This window comes from Mesocricetus auratus, unplaced genomic scaffold, assembly GCF_017639785.1.
Source record: "Mesocricetus auratus isolate SY011 unplaced genomic scaffold, BCM_Maur_2.0 Super-Scaffold_100010, whole genome shotgun sequence".
In the NCBI taxonomy this organism is placed as follows: domain Eukaryota; kingdom Metazoa; phylum Chordata; class Mammalia; order Rodentia; family Cricetidae; genus Mesocricetus; species Mesocricetus auratus.
The window spans coordinates 59,053,266-59,074,179 of record NW_024429194.1 but is presented as its reverse complement, the minus strand read 5'-3'; the positions used below and the strand labels follow the sequence as shown (position 1 = coordinate 59,074,179).

General features: G+C 43.6%; 1 protein-coding gene across 5 annotated transcripts in view; it reads left to right on the top strand.

Annotated features, from left to right (window-relative positions):
• The window catches only part of Mfsd6 (major facilitator superfamily domain containing 6), a 64,995-nt gene extending 45,985 nt beyond the window's left edge, over positions 1 to 19,010 (top strand). For 4 of the 5 annotated variants that reach the window (XM_005084492.4, XM_013123976.3, XM_013123977.3 and 1 more), the window contains 4 exons: positions 12,173 to 12,334; positions 12,945 to 13,043; positions 14,427 to 14,707; positions 16,867 to 19,010. In XM_005084492.4, the coding sequence (XP_005084549.1) occupies positions 12,173 to 12,334; positions 12,945 to 13,043; positions 14,427 to 14,707; positions 16,867 to 17,070 (746 nt within the window). In that variant the 3' untranslated portion in view covers positions 17,071 to 19,010. Of the gene's footprint in view, positions 1 to 12,172; positions 12,335 to 12,944; positions 13,044 to 14,426; positions 14,708 to 16,678; positions 16,704 to 16,866 lie in introns of all 5 variants that reach the window. The other variant, XM_013123980.3, reaches the window with a different exon arrangement.
• Positions 19,011 to 20,914: the final 1,904 nt, after the last annotated feature.

Below are 20,914 nucleotides of genomic sequence, written 5' to 3'. Positions count from 1 at the left end.
AGTGACTGCCCTGGCCCTGACCCTCCCCATCAGGCTCTACCCCCGGAAGGGAGGGTCCACAGCTCGGATGGCAGGTGCTGGTTCATACTGTGTGCTGTATGTGTTGAGCCAAACAGAGCTGTTTTTGTCCCCACCCTTGTGTTTAAAGAAAGAAACAAGAACTCTAGAATGAACTGTTCTGCTACACTGTTCAGCACAGGCCTCCAAAGGTGGTTTTAAAATATAAAAGGATGAATCATTCAAAGGCTTGGGTTCTTCTGGCTTTTCAGATTAACTACACATATGGGAAAATATGGCTCTAACATTTTATCTCTGAAGTTATTTTTATTGCATCTGGTGGCTCCTAGCTAAAGCTCAAGAATCCTGTTACTGTTTTTCCATGAACCCTCTAAACCTTTGCTCAGACGTGCTGGCCTGAGTTCCTCCTGTTGCTTCCGTACACTGTCTTCTGCCAAGACATAAATTTGAAAGATTTCCTGGGAGGCTCTTAGCATGTGAGTTAAGAATATTGAAAGATGGATCTATGTTTAAAGCTTCTTTCTTTCTGTGTTAGTATACATGACCCCCCTTTAGGTTCTGAAAGCTCTGTTAGCCTATTTAGTGATTGGCACTGGGATTATGATCATCAGGACAAGATCACTGGAGTTGAGTGGACTGTGACAGCCTCAGCTCCTAAATCTCTGTACCAAACATTGTATAATTTCATTAGCTTTATTAGATGTTACTGTAATCATTTCCTAACCCAAAGGATGTGAGTGCACTTAAGCCAGGATAATGTCCTGTCTGGACTCACATTCATAGGTACCCATCTAAGTAGATTGTGTAAAACTCATGCTCATTTACCATATTGCCTCATCACAATGAAAAAACTACATCCTAAACTAAAGGACATGGATCATTTATAGTCATGTAATTATATAATTAAAAATATACACAATTTAAAGGTACTCTATTATATCAGATATAGTGTAAGAGAAAATGTGTTTACAACTATATATATAAAACTGGGTATGTAATAGCAAGTTATTTTTTCTCACAAAATAAGCTATTGTCTGTGTCTCTTGAGAATGAAAAAGCACTACACATGAGTACTGAGGGACCCTCACAGTGATAAGGATTTCCTACTTCAAGGGCCTGTTGTCTCCTTGTTTAATAGCATTGTCTGTTGATATATAAGGGTATTAAGACTCCGTAAAAAGATCTGTGTCCCTACTGAAAATGTATGTTGCTATAAAAATACAAAGTGTATATCATATATACACTAATATGCTATTTTTCCTTTATTTTGCAATAGAAAAGGACAGTTTGCATAAGAGACTCAAGAAAAAAAAGAGTATTTGTGAATTGGGGCATGCTGGCTCATACCTGTAGTCTGGTACTTGAGAGTTTGGGTTGCTGTGAGTTTGAAGCCAGCTCAGAATACAGTGTGAGATCCTGTCTCTAAAAACCAAAACAACCAAACAACAACAAAGACATTCTTCCATAAGGGACAACACAATTGCTTCATCAGGGAGGAAAACAAATGTTCTGTGTTGTGAATTTAGAAATCCTTCCCTGCCATTTTTCAGAGATGTAGAAGGTGATCTGAGAGCCAGAGACAACTTTTAAAAGTGAACTCAGCTGTGAGGTCTCACCACTGTTCTGGAAGCCAGATGTGTAGCTTGTCACTGCTGCAGCATGTGACATAGAGAGTTGTGCATTTGTAGTGAGAAGCTCAATGGAGGGACTGATTAGCTTTGTGGAAGGAGGGGCTAGAGGCCTGAACATTTTATTGAAATGAAAGGCCACCATGTGGCCTACAGAAAGGGACATATACTGAATGAGTAGATAGCAAAAGCCACACGGCACCTTCAGGGTCACAAATGCTGTGCTGTACCCAGGGCTGGATGGCACCGCCATCATAAACTTCTGACCTGGGGCACACTTTCATATGATATTAGCCTCCAGGTGTGCCATATGGGAGCTAGGCATGTTCTGACTCTAACAGAATTCTTCCAGGGGCCAGCTATGGCTTACACTTCTGTGTTTCATCGTAATCTCCTCTGAGCCCACGGAAGCTCAGAGCTGATCTGACAAGTGTAAGGAAGGTCTGTAAATGCATGCCTCCTGGCCCCGCAAAGGGTTCTACAGGGTACAGGACGTGGTGAGTGTCGGGGTTCCAACTGCACAGAGCCCTGTCTTTGATATGTGCCATCCCCAGAGAGTCTGGGAAACAGTAACTTCATTTACTGGCTGGTTAAGTACTGAGCTGAACTCAAGAAAGCCAGTATCAGAGAGGGAGGACTGATGATCAAAGGGATTAAGACTGGGCTGGTTGAACCCCCAGAAACAGCTGACCAGACAAAGGTTAACTCTTGAATCCCAGACATCAGCCTGGGAATCCAGCATGGGACTGATCAAGACCCCCCCCCGAATCTGGGTGTCAGTGAGGAGGCCTAGGTAATCTATTGAGCCTTGGACAGCAGATCAGTACCCATCCCAAGTATACACACGGTCTCTGGACTCCCATAGAACAATGTGAGGTGCACTCTCACCCTGAACTCTTGGGGAAGGGTCTAGGCCCTGCCCTATATGAAATGACATACTATGGACACCCCCATGGAGGGCCTCACCCTCCCTGGGGGAATGAGGGGATACCGGGGGGGGGATGGGGGGAGGGCACGGGAGGAGGGGAGGGAAAGGGAGAGGGACCTCGTACTGACTTGTGAAGCAACCTTGTTTCTTATCTAAATTTAAAATGGAAAATAAAAAAATATTAATAAAAAGAAAAAAAAAGATTAGTAAAAGAGAGAGAGAGAGAGAGAGAGAGAGAGAGGAGAGAGACAGAGAACACATCCATGTACACTGGGTGCAAATGTTGAAAAGTCAGAGTATAACTCCAGGAGTTGATTCTCTCCTTCCTCTGTGGGGTGCAGGAATCAAACACTTGTGCCTAGGCTTTTGTGGCAAGCACTTTTACTTGCTGAGTCACCCACTGGCCCAAGACCAGCTTCTTAGAAAGATATAAGTGAAGTCTGTCTCTTCATCGCTTTGTCGCTCAGCTCATCCCCTACAGACCACAAAAGCTAATGCAGCAGGAGGAGGGGACAAAGGTGCTGTGCTGTGTTCCCAATGCCAGCTCACCATCGCGACCACGAAAAACTCGGTTTCTCCTCTTTCTTGGAGCTGCCAATCACCCTCTCAGCTCCCTTCTCAGGCTCGTATGGCAACAGCCATCAGTAGATTTCCTCCTGGCTAGGAGCTAGCACGGGGCTATTCAGGCATCTCCTGGGGTTAAGACATGGCCAGTGGAGCTGATCCGAACTGTAAGAACTAAGTTCTTCCCCCATGTGGTGGCCAGTGTTCCCTTGCAGCCCATCCGTCCAGAAGGCCAGCTACCATTTCAGCAGGCAACTTGCAGCACCATCCAAACAGACCGGGCTTTCCACTCCCGGTGAGTCTGCAGTTTGTTTTGATAGTGGATCTGAGTGGCAGCGGCTCTGCTGGATGACGGGAATGCTGCTGAGATCGTGTTTTCAGTTTTCACCATTATGTTTACACAAGAAGCATTTAGACACTCGGGATTGTGCACCCGAATATAAACATTTGATAAGAGTCAATATCAAATTTGTTCGTATCCTTTTCCTGTGTGGGTGTTAGTTTTAGTAAATCACAGAAAAACTCAGCAGGGAATGTGATCAAAATTATTCTCGGTATTAATGAATATTGATGATGTGAGTTCAATCCCAGGGCCTGCAAGGGAGGAGAGAGCTAATTCTTGTGAGTTGTCCTTTGACTTCCACGCTGTCACAAGCATGCGCCCTGTCTGCCACACGAACTAAACAAATAAATGTGTTTGTGGGCTCTAGCAGAGGTTCAACAGTTAGGAGCATTGTCTGCTCTTCCAGAGCACCCGGATGATTTCCAGAACCCGTGGGGGCACATAACCATCTGTAACTCCAATCCTAAGGGACCATTGCTTTCTTCTGTCTTCCACAGGCACCAGGCATGCAAATGGTGCACAGATAAACATCCAGGAGAAACACCCCCACACATAAACAAAGAAAAATGTATTTAAGGAAAATGAAGCCAGACAGGCTGCTAAGTCTGAAGAGCTTCTTTTGACGGTTTTTATTTATGCACACGTATGTGTACACCATGGGTATGCAGGTGCCCATAGGGTCTAAAAGAGGGCATCAGATGCCCCAGAACTAGATTGGCAGGTGGTTGTCAGCCCCCCAGTGGGCACTGGGAGCCAATGCTGACCCTGTGGAAAAGCAGCCAGAGTTCTTCACCGCCCACTGCCGAGCTATCTCTAGCCCCGATCCACCTCCCCAGTTCCTTTTGAGTTACATGGGTTACTGGTTCCAGCATGGAAAACCAGATTGGCTACTCCCCCACTTCGCCCATCCCCTGCTATCCCAACCCCACCCCACTCCCCCCACCCCCCACTCTATAAGTAGAGCAGAGTTGAGACTGATAAAGAGTGGCTTTTTTGTCATCAGCCGCTTGAGCTGACCTTTCTGGCCTCACCCTGTTTCATGCAGCATGCTAGTCAAGTGAGTTTGAGCCCTGTTTCCTCTCATTATGTTCTGGAAGAGCACAGAGGAACACTATGAAATGATTAGCATCCAGGCCTTATCTGACAGCATGAATTCTAGACATGACTCCATCTGTTATCATCCATATTGGAACATTTCTTCCTGGCTTAATCCTTGAAGCACATGTAGTTAAACGCCTGCAGGAGAAAACCTATGGATAAAGGACATTACTGTGTGACTGACTGTGGCACACTGCAGGTTCCATGACAATGTTTTCCTATTCTTCCTTTTTTTTTGTCTCTTAAATTTTATTTTGTTTTGTTTTGGAGGGAGGGAGACGGGTGGGGTCGAGAGGCACAATGTGGAAGACACAAAGAATAAATCAAAAGCAAGTTAAAAAAAAAGAATGTCCACAGTAGACAAATTGAGTCAGTAAACTAGCATATGAAGGTCAAGTACATATTTCACAGCTACTAAAAGTTCTTTTAAAATGTTTCCTTCAAAGTAGACACTCTCTTGTATGTTTGTAGTCACCTAAAATGCCTTGTGTTGTTGTCACCTGAAATGCCTCCTCTGGCAGTTTCCCCCCACATTTACCTTTTTCTAAAATATTTTCAACCACATGGACAGCTACATATTTCAGGGCTTAGCTGCTTTCTATTAAGTTTCCTTAGTGTAACCCCTTGAATAAAATCCATGCCTCTACCAGATTCTCGAAGATGGACGTACATAGGAAGATGCCGGTTTTATTGTCCTCTGTATCCTGCAGCTGATATTTACTAACTTTCAAAGACCCAGATCAATAGCTAAAATAGCTCTACCTTTATAATGTGTAAGCATAAAAGAAATTCTGAAGCCTGAGACAGACACTGTCACTTCTCTTCCTTGGACAATGCCTTACTGCCCCTGGCACATCTGGGAGACACCAGTGAGCTTTGCTCATGAAACTATGTTAATTGAGGAAGTCATAAAGTGCTGTTTGCTCTGCTTTCCAGTTCCCTGTCAGTAAACCCTGTGTCCTCCGGCAAGAGCCTCACAACCCTGAGCTGAGAGTATGAGTATAAATCAGCAGCCAACCAGTGCCAAGTATTAACACAGTGTATGCCGTGGTTATCACCCAGTAGGTGTTAGGTAATATGGTCATACAAAGGAAAAATAATCAATAAAGATCAATGTCAAGGAGAATATACTATAAAAGGTTTCCCTGCTAGGAGCTATAAAAATGGCTTAGTGGTTAAGAGTAAGTACTGTTTTTCCAGAGGACCAAAGTTCGATTCTCAGTGCCCATGTCTAGTGGCTCACAACTACCTGTAACTCCAGCTTTGGGGCATCTGATGCCTCTGGCTTTGATGGCCTAGCACAGAGACCCACATGCATATACATTATTCAAAATAATAAAATAATATACTTTAAAAATGACCGTCTTCCATAATGCATGACAACCTAGCCATAAACTGGTTCTGAGGCCTCATTACCAAAGCATGTGGGAATCATGACTGGTGTGCACACTGATCTTCAAACTGCCTTTGAGGATGGGGCATTTTTACGTACGTTGATATGAAGTTCATTTTTATGGCTGCATGGAAAAACACAGTATGTATAGAATATAGGGTTGCCAAGTCTTGACATTAAATACATTCAGTTTTCGTTGACACTCCTAAGACCTGCTTTAAGATAGGCAGAAGGCAAAATGTAAGACTCACGATGCTCTCAAATGTTGCATGAGGTTTTGTGAAACTCTGTTTTCATTTGTGATCCAAAGTATATAAATGTGATACATCTAGTGCTTCATTTTTTTCTGGACACTTTTGTTCATATCTGAAATTGGGCATTTTCTCCAGCTCTAACCACAAACGCTTCCATCCTCCCCCTCCAGCATGGCTGCCTAGTTTCAGGTCATTGCCCTCTTGCTAGATATGAAGCCCTGTGCTGGGTGCCAGGTGCTGGGTTCTTAAGGGCATTAGTGGGCTCTTCTTGCAGATAAATCCATCCCCTTTCACCTGTTGCTGCAAGATGTACCACAAGTTCTGTGGTGGGTGGAGCCATTTCTTGTCATTTGTCAGATGAGACAGGTTCTGAGACACAAACTAAGATAATGCTGAGTGGATGCACCAAGAGATTCTGGAGTGATATACACTGGCATATGTGGAGACATGGGTCCCTAACAATAATTGCTATGTTTATAATTTCCTCCCCCTCCTCATTATTACTTCATAAAGTCTGTTGGTGGTGGCTCTAACTCTGGCAGGCTTACTATTCACCTCTGTTTTCTTTTCCTCATGGACCTATAGCTTTTTCAGTATGCCTTACAGTTAGTTATGTCTGGCCATAACAAGATGAAATATTACCCCTCCACCCAGTCCATAAGACTTCCCACATGCGATCACCCCTCTTTCCTTGGATACTGAAAGCTGGGGAGACAGGGCCCTGAAGAGGGCAGTCTGCAGCTGGGTCTGGGAATGCCTGAGAGGAGAGCGGCTGAACCTCTGGTCTCCTGCCCATTGGACTCCCTGTGAGCAGGACTCTTACTCAGCGAAGCCAGGAAGCTGAGGCTTGTTATACCAGTCAGTAACTTAACCATTGCAGGTACCTTCTACTGCCTGCCCAGGGACGGTCTCTCTCAGGGAGAGCATTCTCCTACCGAGGCTCAGCAGGGTGAGCTTTCAGAAGCTCTTCTGCTCCCACATTGCAGGTGTGCTGAACTACATGAAGCCCATGCCTTGGCTCCTCCGTGGGAAAGGTCAGCCACAATGATGTCCTGAAGGAGCCTAGGAGTTTCTTCTGTCTTGTTCTGTGAGTGTGCACAGAAGGCAGAGGCAAGAAAAACGAAACGGTGCTGCTTCCCAGTTTTCTGTTAGCTCTTAGCCCTCCCAGGCATTATGATTTGATTCCCCCAAGTCAAGCAACATTGTACAAATGTCTGCTTAAGAAGGGATATTTCCCCCTTACTTGTACACTTCATTCATTGTAGTAGAACGCTATTGTGAGCCAAGAGAGAATTGAAATAGATGTTTTAGGATAGTATAAAAATTCCTTGGGCATATGGAAACTTTAGAACATCCATGTGATGTCAGCTCCTTTGGAAGGGAACAAGGTGATATTAGTTTCTTAACAAGATAACTCTTTGGTCATGTTTCATATCATCAGCAAACTTCACAAATCAGTTTAGCGTATATCAGTCCTCTAGTAGTTATAAATGCTATACTATGTAGCATTTATACACTAAGATATCTTAGATTCAGATCTCTCCCACTGCTCTCTTGTCCCTCAGACCTTGAACAAGGCTGATCTCCATGCCTGACTTCCCTCTTGGAAAATGTGGAAAAATAGTTCCTGTGGTTTGGAGGACTAAATGGAAGCCTATGTAAAACAGCATACTTCCTTGTAGAGAAGGCTTCTGTAACAGTATTGCTAATGGAATCCTTACCTCCAGGCCAGTCCAATCTAAATAGTATGAAAATGCCTTTCATCTCATGAGGCCTCAAAGCTCATCCTGACCAACCCCATTAAAGCTAGGGAGCACAGAGACACTAGACCAGGACACCAGACACTGCTTGGTCTTTGGGAGTCATTCATTGTCACTCAACATATTTATCAAACATCTACTGTGTGATTTATACCTAGTTACTATGGAGTGACATCAGTATATTTATGACAAACAGCCAAAGAAGGGTGAACATTATGTTCTAGCAGAGTCTGTCTGGCTGCCCTTGTCACCACCACTGCTTGGAGAAAAACATCTTTTTACTTTGGTTAGTCTAACAACATAGTTATATGATCTTTAGGGATTTAAAATTTTGTAACCCTTGTAGACAGAAGGCTCAGTGGTTAGGAGCATTTGTTAGTTAATACCAGCCAACAAATTCTAAAAGTAATTTAAGTATCTGGCTGAAGTTATGCTGGTGGAAAATGCTTTACTAGTCTTAAATAAAACAAAATATTAGAAAACACAATTTTGAAGGAGGAAGGGGTGATGGGATGGGGCAAATGGAGAAAAAGAGGGAAGAGAAGAAAGAAAGATAGGAAAAGGAGACACTGAGAGAGAAGTGTGTACATTATTACTCAAATGTCTTTGTGTGTAACCAAGCCCTTATACATAGGTAATACAAAACTTATATTTCATCTAAAATCACAACCAAAAATATAATTTAATGTTGTAGTCACATACATAGCCAGGCCTATTATTTACTTCTACTTATAAGCCCTGTAACTGATGACTTAGAAATAGTCATCAATAAAGTTAACCTACAGTCATTTGATATGGTTTTGGATCATTGAAAAACATTTCTTAAAGATGAATCAACTTGCATTCTACTATTGAATCTAATTAGTTTTGTTTCTCAGTATACTTCTGAATTTTATTGTATCGTTACTCATAAGAATATATATAGATATCTGAAAAAGAAGTCAACACCATCTTTATTAACATAAATAAAATATCCCCACAGTAAGCTGCTACTGTCAGCATTCATAACTGAGACCCTGCCTAGGCATTATTTAATTCTGAAAAGACTAACAGTATCTACAGTGTTGCGGTTGTTTAGCCAGACAAAGCTAATGCTTTTTTAAACATCTGTGGAAATTAAGTGTACATACTATCAATAACTAGTCAGTCTACATTCCTAGTTAAAAAATTACCTAGATGGGTTCAAGGATATAGCTCAGTGATAATGCTTGCCTGGTGTGTAAGAAGGCTGGATTTAACCTATGCACCACTAAAACCAGAGCAAAACGCAAAACCCTCACAAACCTGATTCCTTGAAATGATGACTGAAGGATATATGAGAAACAGGAAAAGGATTTTAATGCTTCTAAGTTATAATCCAACGTGCAAAGTAAAAATCAAGTTTATCTATTTCTTTATCTCTTTCTGGCTCTCCTTAAGCACGATCAGTTCACATGACTTTTTATTGCATGCCACACATTGTGAATTAGCATTCACCGTTTCGGTGCTGGACGTATTTGTATTCCTGTAAATACAGATTTGTTTCTGAGATATGGCTAAGTTACTTGGAAATTGTACAGTCCTGCCGGGTTTTAATGTTGCTGAGGAGAGGCCAGATCATGACCCTGCAAACCCCTCTACTGCTCTTTCTTCTAATCCCAGGGCCAAGCAGAGGGCTCAAAATTTCTCTATAGATACATGAATGGCCAATAAGCGCCTGAAGTTGCTCTGTCCTCCTGGCCAGGGAGGCAATCCAAAGCACAGTGGGGCACTGATTAGGACTGCTACTGTTAGAAGACATTGTTTGAAAGTTCTGGCTAGGAGGCAGTGAAGCTGGAACCTGTGGGTTTCTAGAAGGATGTCGATGGTACAGCTGCTTCGGGAAACTGCTGTTCTTCCAAATGTTAAACACGACAAGCTCCACCTGAACCGGATAGTCCACTTCTAACTATATAAACACCGGTGTACACATATCTACTCGAAGACACTTAAATATCAATATTTAAACAATATTATTCATAATAGTCAAAAGGTGGAAAACTCAGATGCCATCAATGGGACAGACATCTTGTTATATTAATTTTTGTTTGGACAATTTCATACGTATATGCAGTATGTTCCAATTATACCCTTTACCCTGTGCCCTTTCGCCCCTCCTGTCACTGGCAACCCCCTTAAACCTTATCTCTTACCAGTTCCCTTTCCCAGGTTCATGACTTGGTTTGGTTATGACACACTGAATTTACTCAGGGCCATTTGTGTGCTGTTGGAGCTGGAAGGGATTATCTGTGGGTACAAAGCTGCAGGCAAGGATTCCGTCTGCCTGACGTGTACCAGTAGCAGGCATTCAGGAGTAAGGGGTAGGGCCCCCTGAGTTCCTCCCCTTATATTCTAGACTGTTGGGGGCTCATTCCATGCAGAACCATTGTAGTCATAGCAGCTGTGAGTTCATGCTCAGGGCCGCAGACTGATGTCTTCCGGGCTGCGATTGGAACCAGCCGAACCACCCAGGGTCCGACCCTGAGTCCGGGAGTATGGACAAGGGAAGGCTAGCTATCCAACGGCATCAAAGAAAAGACAGAGACATCTGATCGTAACAGGAGGGCAGACAGTTAATCCTGAAAGCCCCAGTTTATTGATGCATCATCTTAAGTAATCATCCAAAGGTAGGGGGCAATGGCAGAAGACATCTATTGTCATGTATAAAGGGCTGACAGCAATTATTTCCCTTAATCCTGAAGACACTCCTTTGCTACAAGTACTCAGGTCTTCAGGCACTTCCTAGCCTTCAGGGTGGGTGTAGATTTGCCCTAGCCCAAGGCTATTGTTACTTAGATAGGAGTCATTCTCCACTGAGGCCAGGACATTCTGCAACTATTAGCTGACATCTTAAAGACAATAGAAATTGAGGTTCTCGTGAACTTGTGGCAGAGTGGGATGGATTTCCAAATTATGCCCCAACAGTTCACCATAGCTGTGCCTTGTCCAGAAGATGGCACTCTGTTCCCTGTCCTCTGGCTATACATTCTCCCCTCCCCCTTCTGCAGTGTTCCCAAGCCTCAGCAGGGGTGGTATAAATGTCCTATTTATGGATTATTACCTATCACTTCTCAGCACTTTGTACAGTCACAGTCTGCATTCACTACCATTCACTGGAAGGAGGTTTCTCTGATTAAGGATGATAGTAGCATTTCTCTTTGGGTATAAACATAAATATTTATTGAGGCAGTTTGACACTGTGTCAGTTTAGCTAAGCAATAGTGTCCAGTTGCCTCCTAGGATCTAGGATCTTCCCAACCATGTTTTTTGTTGGTTGGTTGATTGGTTGGTTGGTTGGTTGGTTGGTTGGTTGGGGTTTTATTTTGTTGTTGTTGTTGTTGTTGTTTTTTTTCTTGTCATGTTTATAGCACCAGGTTCCCCTTGTGAATTAGGCCTTAAATCCAAACCAAGAGTGTTGGTTACCCTCATAATAGTCGTACCACTATTGTACAAGTGGGCACATCTTACTTGAAAGATTAGATCATAGAGTTCACAGCTGAGTACAACTGTTGATATTTTCTCCCCTAGCAGCTTGTGTTACCCCTCCTAGGACTTGAAGAGGCACGGAGGAGGTTTTCAGCTCCATCCCAGCTTGATTTCTCTGTACACGCATCCAAGATGTGTGGTGAAGGATGGGAGATGCTGCTACAATGTGAACAAACCTTAGAGACTTATGCTAAGTGAAACAAGCCAAACATAAAAAGGACAAATACTGTTACGACTCTACTCATGAGACACAGAATATTCACATCCATGGGGTGGGAAGAACCAAGCTTGCTAGGGAATGGCCTGAGGGGTAAAGGGTGCAGTGTTTTTGTTTAAGATAATAAAAAGTTAGAGATAGAACAGTGATGTGTATATGACACCATAAGTGTACCTAATACTCCTAAGCTGTATGTTTAAAAACAGTTAAAATGATCATCAAAAATACATTGTATGTTTGTATGAAATTTTCAAACCACAAAGCATAAAAATATTATATTGAAATAGCTTAAATGATGCATTTGTTTTGTATGTTTTATTATAAAATTGTACATGTATTTATACATATGCATAGTATATCTATATAGTAATAGGTCCCTGCTTTAATAAATCATTCACATTGCAAAAAAGTGTGATTGAAGGGATGCTGAGCAGACACTCACTGCCCCTCACTCTTCTTCTGTAGGAGTCACGCATGCAGCCATCTGGGCAGCATGCATCTCTTACCTCAGTGCAGCCGTTCCCCCTGAGCTGAGGACCTCTGCCCAGGGCATCCTGCAAGGCCTTCATCTGGGTCTGGGGAGAGGATGTGGTGCCATGATCGGAGGCGTGTTAGTCAATTACTTTGGTAAGAATAACATTTCTTTTGTTCCTTTGAGGAAAAAAGGACTTTTCAGCTATCCCAGAATTCAACTTTTAAATTGAGGCAGGTACCTTGCACAAATGAATAAGCGCATATGCTTTTGGTTAGGTCAGGTACCCTGCACCTGCTGCCAATGATAAAAAATGAAACAGAATCCGTAGTTACTCGAAAAACCTTAACTATTTGCTGATACACACAATCTGTCCATCACAGTCACCAGACCTCTTGCTGGAAATCCGAGGGCCTGGGCAGAAGTCCCTCTGTTTGACTGCCCGGTCTTGTATGCACATGCCCAGGGCTGTGGGACTTTACAGCAGTATTTAAATTCTACTGTTCCAACCGCACATGAATAGCATTGTTCGTTAATAGGTTGGTGAGCAGCCCTCATGGGGACAGCACCACTGTGTATCAGGTCGGGATGGAAGTTACTCAGAGATAGTTCATCTCTGAGCAGAATCCGCACCAGGGACTCTGGATGCCACCCTCTGTTCTCCCAGTAACAGAAGGGCACTGATTCTGCTCAGTGAAGCTGTGCTTCCTTTGCTCCAAATGCCAGACTGTTAAAGGTAGAAGGTCTGCTCTGCTTGTTTTCAAGGGGCTGCTGCAACCTTCCGAGGGATTGGCATGGCCTGCCTGGTGATCCTCCTGCTGTTTGCCCTGATCCAGTGGCTGGCAGTGCCAGACGAGGAAGAAGGTAAACATGTCCTCTTTCTTTTGAGGGGGTGAGGGTGGAGGGTTAAGGGTTTGAAACTAGCCTTCTGTGTGCAACCCAGACTGGCCTTGAGTCTGCAATCCTGTCCCAGTCTCTAAGTGTTAGGATTACAGGTGTGGCTAAGCCTTGGCTCTATTCTTTCTTGGTAGTTTTCTGAGAACCCTGGCTGTGCTGTGAACATTGGCCTGCAGGAGACATAGTCTCAGTGGTGTTCTGGTGAACTCATGGTAGAGCAGACACCTCCTGTGAGAGGGAGATTGGCTGCTGTGCTGATTGGAGCTTTTTTGGTTTTATTTTATGTAACCGTTCAAGGTGCTGTGGAAGCATGAGTTTCAGTTCTCCCCAGAAAGCAAATGCATATAAAGCCATTTGGTAATTTCCTACTAGGGATAGGAGTGCTCTTATTAATCTCTATGCCTTTACCTTTGTTAAAATTATGTCTATTGATGCTTCTCTTGGAAGGCATGACTTTTATTAAAATTGGCATACAAAAAGGAAGGAGGGGTTGGTGAGATGGCTCAGCAAGTAAAGGAACCTGCTGCCAAGCCTGAAAACCTGAGTTCAAACCCAGGGACCCACAGAGAAGAAGGAAAGAATCCACTCCGTCAAGTGTCCTCTCTGACCTTCAAATGTGTTCTATGGCACTCTTGTGCCTACAAATACCACACACACACACAATAAATAAATTTCTAAAGAAATCATATTTTTTGACATCGTAGTTGTGAGGAAGACTACATCAAATGCAGATGATGTAACCAAGCAGTGTGGAGCTTTCATTGAAAAGGTCAACAATAAAATGCACATGTTCTTGATTACTCTGTGGCCCAGCACAGAGCTGGTCATCTAGGATCCTCCATCCTTCCTACAGCATTGGTCCAGCACAGAGCTGGTCATCTAGGATCCTCCATCCTTCCCACAGTACTGGTCCAGCACAGAGGTGGTCATCTAGGATCCTCCATCCTTCCCACAGCACTGGTCCAGCACAGAGGTGGTCATCTAGATCCTCCATCCTTCCCACAGCACTGGTCCAGCACAGAGCTGGTCACCTAGATCCTCCATCCTTCCCACAGCACTGGTCCAGCACAGAGCTGGTCATCTAGGAGCCTCCATCCTTCCCACAGCACTGACCTTGGAGCTTGTGCTACTTCTAGTTAGAGAAAATGTTGCTTATTATAGAACCTCAGAGGAGAGTTTCAGTCTCACTGAGCTTCTCAGGAGAAAGGCCTTTGGGGTTCTTCTCATCTCTGGCCGTGAGCACAGCATTCTAGTGGGCACCACAGTGTCAGGATTATTTTCTCTTCCCCTTTGTTTTAAATGTGTAGAAAACTCTTTAAATAATTTTATCATTGTTTTTTTTTTCTCTAGACAAGACAATGCTGGCAGAAAGGATCCCTGTTCCCTCTAGTCCTGTTCCCATAGCAACCATCGACCTGGTACAGCAACAGACAGAAGATGTCATGCCACGCATGGAGCCCAGACTTCCGCCTAAGAAAACAAAGCACCAGGAAGAACAGGAAGATGTGAACAAACCAGCCTGGGGGGTCAGCTCTTCTCCCTGGGTGACCCTTGTGTACGCACTCTACCAGGTTAAGGAGATGATGCAACTGACAAGGGCCAGCCGTGCGTCTGAGATACAGCCTTTACAGGTAAGCCTCTGCTGGCCTTGTGCACGGTCACTCCATCCAGGCCCGTCAAAGCCTGGCGGGAAGCACACGTGCACACAGAGAATTTTAGTTGGCAGGGGTGGTTACCACCGACATGCTCACCAGTGCCTTCCGCAGAGAGGGAATTTGCTTTGTGGGGCCCAGAAAGGCTTCACAGAGGAGTTGATGATTCTAATATATATATTCCAGCTTTGCTTACTTCTCTTGTGTTTCAATGATAGAAAATACAATTTGCAACCAGAATATACAGCTCTTGTTTTTGGAAGAGCTTATATCACCATAATTTCAAAATTCCAGGGGGGATCATTACAAATACTAGCTGCTAAATTAAGCCACAAACATCTGCCTGGCATGGCTCCCAACTCAGTAGTGTGTGGTTCTGAGAGGCCTTACTAGAGGTAATGGCATGGTCTCTTTGTCCCTAAAGGGGTGGCCTCTCCTGAGAAAAGTCAAATGGTGTTGATGAAATCAGCAACGACATAAGCAAAGCTGCATACTGACTTTGCAGAAGGAATGTGGCCTCTGCAAACAGTTTGGTCAAAGCAGCAGCTCTACTACCCCCTTGTTAGGTTAATCTTTCCCTTGTCTTGATAAGTAATGCCAGCTCTATATTTACAGGAGGGCAAGCGAGACGGCTCAGTGGGTAAATTCACCTGTCACTATGCCTTATGATCCCTGGAATCCACATAGAGGAAGGAGAAATCCAATTCCTATAAGTTGTCCTCAGGCTTGCATACCCATTCCATGGCACACTTACACACACTATAAAACAAATAAGCAAGCAAGCAAACAAACAAATAAATGTGATATTTAAAAACTGACCCAGAAAGAAAAAATAAAGGAAAATAAATAGCAATTTCTTTTCAAAAAATCTGACAAGCAACTGGTGACCAAAGAGATGGCTCAGCAGTTAAGACTGTCTGCTGCGCTTGTAAAGGATGCAAGTTTGGTTCCCAGCATCCATGACAGGTGGCTCACAGCTGCGTATAATTCAATCTTCAAGCAATCTAATGGCTTCTATGGACATGTGCACTCATGTGCAGGAACCCACACACCATTATATATCCGTATATATAATTCAAAATAAAAACAAGTCTTCGTATGAGAAAAAGCAAATTCGTCAACTACCTTAATTAATCTTGCTTTTAAAACTAACTGTAAAGTCTGCATAGTTTTACCAAAACTGATACCTCACTGATAGCCATATGCATGCATAATCCTCCTAACCTAGGTACTGAGCCAGGACTAGACATGAGGGATAGAGGGACCCATGGAGGCTCTATACCATAGGGCAGGAGGCTGATACAGGGAAAGGATGCCCTGCTACTAAGAGGCAATGCCCAAGACTCTGTGAACTCATCTTCATTTTCACAGATGAGTTCTATGAAACTATGTGGCATTAAAGCTGTTTTTTTTTCTCTCCTCTGGCATGAGTTAAAGCTAATAATAACTAGCAGGTTATGGAATAATATTGTTATGAAGTAATTGCATTTCAGAATCACAGGAATGAAAGAACAAGTTTAATTCAACTATAGCATCAATTTCTAAAGCTCATGTTCCCTGCCTGTGCAATCACTGTGGCATTTTACAAACCTGTACTTTCTGTGTTCTTAATTCACTCCCCATTGGCCTCACGCAGCATCTTCACATTTCCTGATCTGTCTTACTTAACTTCCACCGTGCACTTTGAAATCCCACATGTACATTAGAACGGGAATTCTTCGCCTGGCTGTCTTTGGGTGAGGACCCTGTCTATTAACTACTAGAGAGTGTCTCCTGGTTCTTCCCAATGGCAAGCATTCAGGTATCCTATGACCCATGACTTGCCACAAAGCTGGGTACTCAGTAAATATTTATGAAAGTAAGTTGTTTGCCTGGCAGTGATAAAAATGTCCCTTTAGCCATAAAATATGTCTGCTTATAGTGTTTGTGTTTTTCATGCGGCTCTGGCAGTTGCACATAGGAAAGGAAATGAAAGGTAAGACATCTATCCTATTCCTCATACATTGGTTTCTGAAGTGGGCTTTTCAAGAGATTGCCACACATTGGCTATTTCTTACTTGAAAATATGTATAATGGGTTGGCTTTATTCTTTCTCACACACCATGGAACATCTGTTTGTTTGTTTGTTTTCCTTCCAGGGGACCAGTGAGAATCGGGAAAACTCTGCAGCTGGTGGAGCCCAGCATGCCCCCTGTGAGAGTCACTCTGAACCACCTAGAAACCAGCCATTCCCTAACACAGCAGCATCTCAAACACAGGCCAGCCCGGCTCACTCCAGCGCTACCCCACGCGTAGAGGAGAGTGGGGAGCAGCAGGCTCAGCCCTCTGCTGGAGAACACTGAAGAGCTCCTGGTCATCTCACACCCTGCATGGCACCAGGCACCTCAGCCAGGACACAGAGGGCCAGGCCTTCACCCTGGACATGCCTCCCCAAGGGGAGAACCGCACTGCATATGCTTCTAAATATCTAGACTCATTACTGTGGAGACACACACACATACATACAACGAGCTACAGTACTTGTTGGCAGGAAAAAGGGAAACCTCCACGGTCATGTAGAGATGCAGAACAGTGTTGGGTGAGGACTTCTGCTCTTGGTTGGTTAGGTCTGAGCTAACTCCACTGCCAGGGTCTAAGGGTGGGAAGCAGAACTCACACCAAGTCAGGCGAATGAACGGTCTCAAGGTGAGCCATGACATCATCTCCCTCTTCTGATTATTTATTCTAAATATTGGGTTCTCAGTGCAAAGCCAGGTTAAACAAAAAAAAGAGTATCTATAGATTTATTTGTCTTGAAGAAAGCATTTTAAAAATTATAAGATATATTTAAAAGGGGACCAGATGGAAGTTAGTAGAACATATGCTTCTTTATTGTTTAAAAGTTCCAAGTTTCACTGAACTTTGCACATCTCTAGCAAATATATTTTTATATGCATATGGTATATCGTGAAATTAGTTCTTGGAGCAGCAAAACTGTTACCGACGACTGAACACTGAGTTGAGCTTTAAAACGCTGTGAGAATGAGCAGAAGTGAGGGCATATTTCAAAGAATCCGGCCAAGTCATTATCCTAAGACGTGATGGGCTAGGCTTTACAATGCAGATCCTACTGCAACAGCCCACCACTGTCAGACGGTGACTTGGGTTCCCATTAGCCAATGGAATAAAACAACTCACTGTGTTCCTAAGCATTCCTTAAGGTATTTGCAAAGAGCAGGATAAAATTTAAGTGCCTGGGGAGGGACACAGTGTTTAAAATTTACATATTAGGTCTGTTTTGTGAGGTAGTAAATAGGAGAAATGTGAATTTGGGGAACAAGAATGATTGTCTAATGACTTAAGAAACAAGTCTTAATATGTTGCTCTCCCCCAAACCATAGTCACACATTGGAACCTTTAGCATTGGGCTATAGCTATGCCTTTTACCACCACAGACCCAGGAGTCTGGGTGGTCCCACATAGAACTTGCTCCTGGAAGGAAAGCAGAGGCTGTCTGGGAGGCCTGTGAAGGGGAATGCTGCTGTGGCTGAACCTAGGGCAGTCATATTGTGGATAGACATCGAGAATGCACGAGAGAGTGGTTAGAAATGGGAGCTCACTGACCCTGAGTGGACAGATCACCTGGAATGTGGTGACTGGTGACAGCTTCCCCGTGACAGCTCTACCTGCCCCTGAGTCTGGGAGGAGACTACACCTAGATGTCTAGCTTTATCACAAAACACAGCTTAAAATGCTGGGAACAATTAAGCCGAGGTTATTTTTTGCACTTGAGCAGCGCTGTATTGTCAATCACTATGACACATTTTAAGTGACCTTTCAACTCAGATGTATTTATTATGCTCGAGTAATTACAGGAGTGAAGTGGGAGCCAGGCTGAGCCCCACCTATGAATGTGCAGCATGTGGATTTGTAACTGACTGTAGGGAGCCAGAACCCTGGATCTTGTGTTTACAGTCCTGATGGATTCCTTTGAAAAGCCCTGCTCTTTTGGAAATGCACGGTGGATGCGTTGGAATAAAAAGTAAATACTACTTTTAAATATTTCCTAAATGAAAAATGTGACCAAACATGTGAAAATCCTCTGCTCTGTGATGAATGACACCAAATCCAACATGCCTTTGTTACAAAATGTTTACTGTGAGCGTTGATCCAGCAATGCAGTCATTTCCAGCCTTTTGAGCTGACTGACACCTTCATGAGTTTGTAGACTTTGTGACTTTTCCTTCCTGTCCTTAAAGTGCCATATACCACTTAAAAAATATTAAAGTGACTTCGAATTAAACTTGATTTGAGAATTTTATAACCCTTCTGGAGATCCCTGGAAATATTCAGGGGTGTCAAAGCCCAGGCTGGTAATCACTGCTATAATGACATGTCCTACTCCCCTAGCCTGCGGGAACAATATTACCCTAGAGTTCCGTGTGGGCCCAAATTTACTAGACTATTCTTTAAAGCCTTAAACAGAATAATAGTACATTCCAAAGGGCAGCACACCCGAAAAGCTGGCCTCAGAGGACAGTGTCAATTTGTTATCCTGGTAACCCTGCTGTGGCGGCAGGAACTGGGCACTTGCAGCTGTTCCTGAGACCACTGCTGAAGCAATATGCCCGCCAGCGATTAGTTAAGTGGAGAACCTGCAGAAATGGAAGCTCATCTATGGTTCATGCTTGCTGTGTGCTAGGGTGACCATGTGTCTTTAAAAAGCCCTACACGGACACATCCCCATCCTCATCAAAAGATGAGATTCTGAAGCTAATAGCCTGTTATGGGACCACGGTCACAGAGCCAGGATTCAAACATGAATCTTGCTAACAGAAACCCTGCTCTGCCAGCCACCTTGCCATCCTAGTGGGAGGGGCCACCTTCTCTAAAACCCATGCCTCTTTGTTTCTATTCTGGATTTTTAGACATTCCCTAAAACCTTCATCTCCACATCCCAAGCAATGGCCTTGCCTAATAGAGCTTCCAGAAAAGACTGTAAACCCTACTTTTGCCATTCCAGGACAAGTGTTGGGAGCTGCCTGTGATTCTTACACTTGACATGTGGCTAGTTTTTGAAGAATTGGATGTCTAATTTTAAGCCTCTTCCTGTGTACAAACTGCCATACTAGATGGCACACAGCATACGGATAGACATTACTGTGGGAAGTTCCAGGGCCTCCACTTCCCCAACTTCTGCAAGATCCAAGTTACTCTGTGAAGATGAGGGTATGATTATGAGAGACGATTACAAGAAAGGAAAATGGTGACTACCATCCAGAAATCCTTTGGTGGACTGAAACAAGACACAGGCTACACTGAAACTCTAGATCACTCATGCACTGTTTCCCCAAAGTTCTAAAAACTCCCTGATGTGAGGCTCCTAAACAGTTGGGAGGCTGGAAAGTAGTGTATCTATGAGGACAAGATGAGGGGGTGGACGAAACTCTTCTCAAATCAGAAGCTACATGGTTTACGCAGGAGCAGCTGGGTCTTACAAAAGGGAGTAACTCTATGCTGTCTGGGAAAAGGTGAGCCAGCTCTGGTGAGCATCTTCCGAATTTCCATCTGGTCTGGGTGGCAATCATGCTTGTCCCTTCACAGATTGACACAAGTCCCAGTTTTAACATGGTGACTCAGGTTAAGAATGTGAACTGCCAGTCTGCCAGCAACAATTTATGGGTCTCAGGGCCGCCTCCGTAAAAGCTGAGGTTTAAACGAGAGACTTGACGGTACAGACCCAGGTAAATATGCCTTCAGAGGCAGAATGTGCCATCATGTCAGTCTCCATGACTTTATCTTGTGCCAGATGTGAAACACTGAATGGATTACAGATGGGCTAATATGATGAACATCAGGTGTGAGAGACTAAACTGGTACCTCACCTGTCCATGCAGGGCCACCCAGTGGGGAGTATGGGAAGACACCTTGCTGACTGGGTCACCCAGAGATACCTGACTTTATCAAACCCTACATCCTGTGTTGTCTATGCACAGGATCCCAATTATAGTCAGACAGAAAAGCTAATCCAAAAGTTACATATCTAACCTGGGGAAATCATCAAATAGACAATAGTGTAAGATCCTGTTTGAGTTGTTATTTCTCAAAATCATCTCTGGATCTTAAGCTATGTACACATTCATATATATATACTGATGTAATCCATCAGCTATTCCAGAAGTTTTAATCTCTTAAATTTCCAGATTA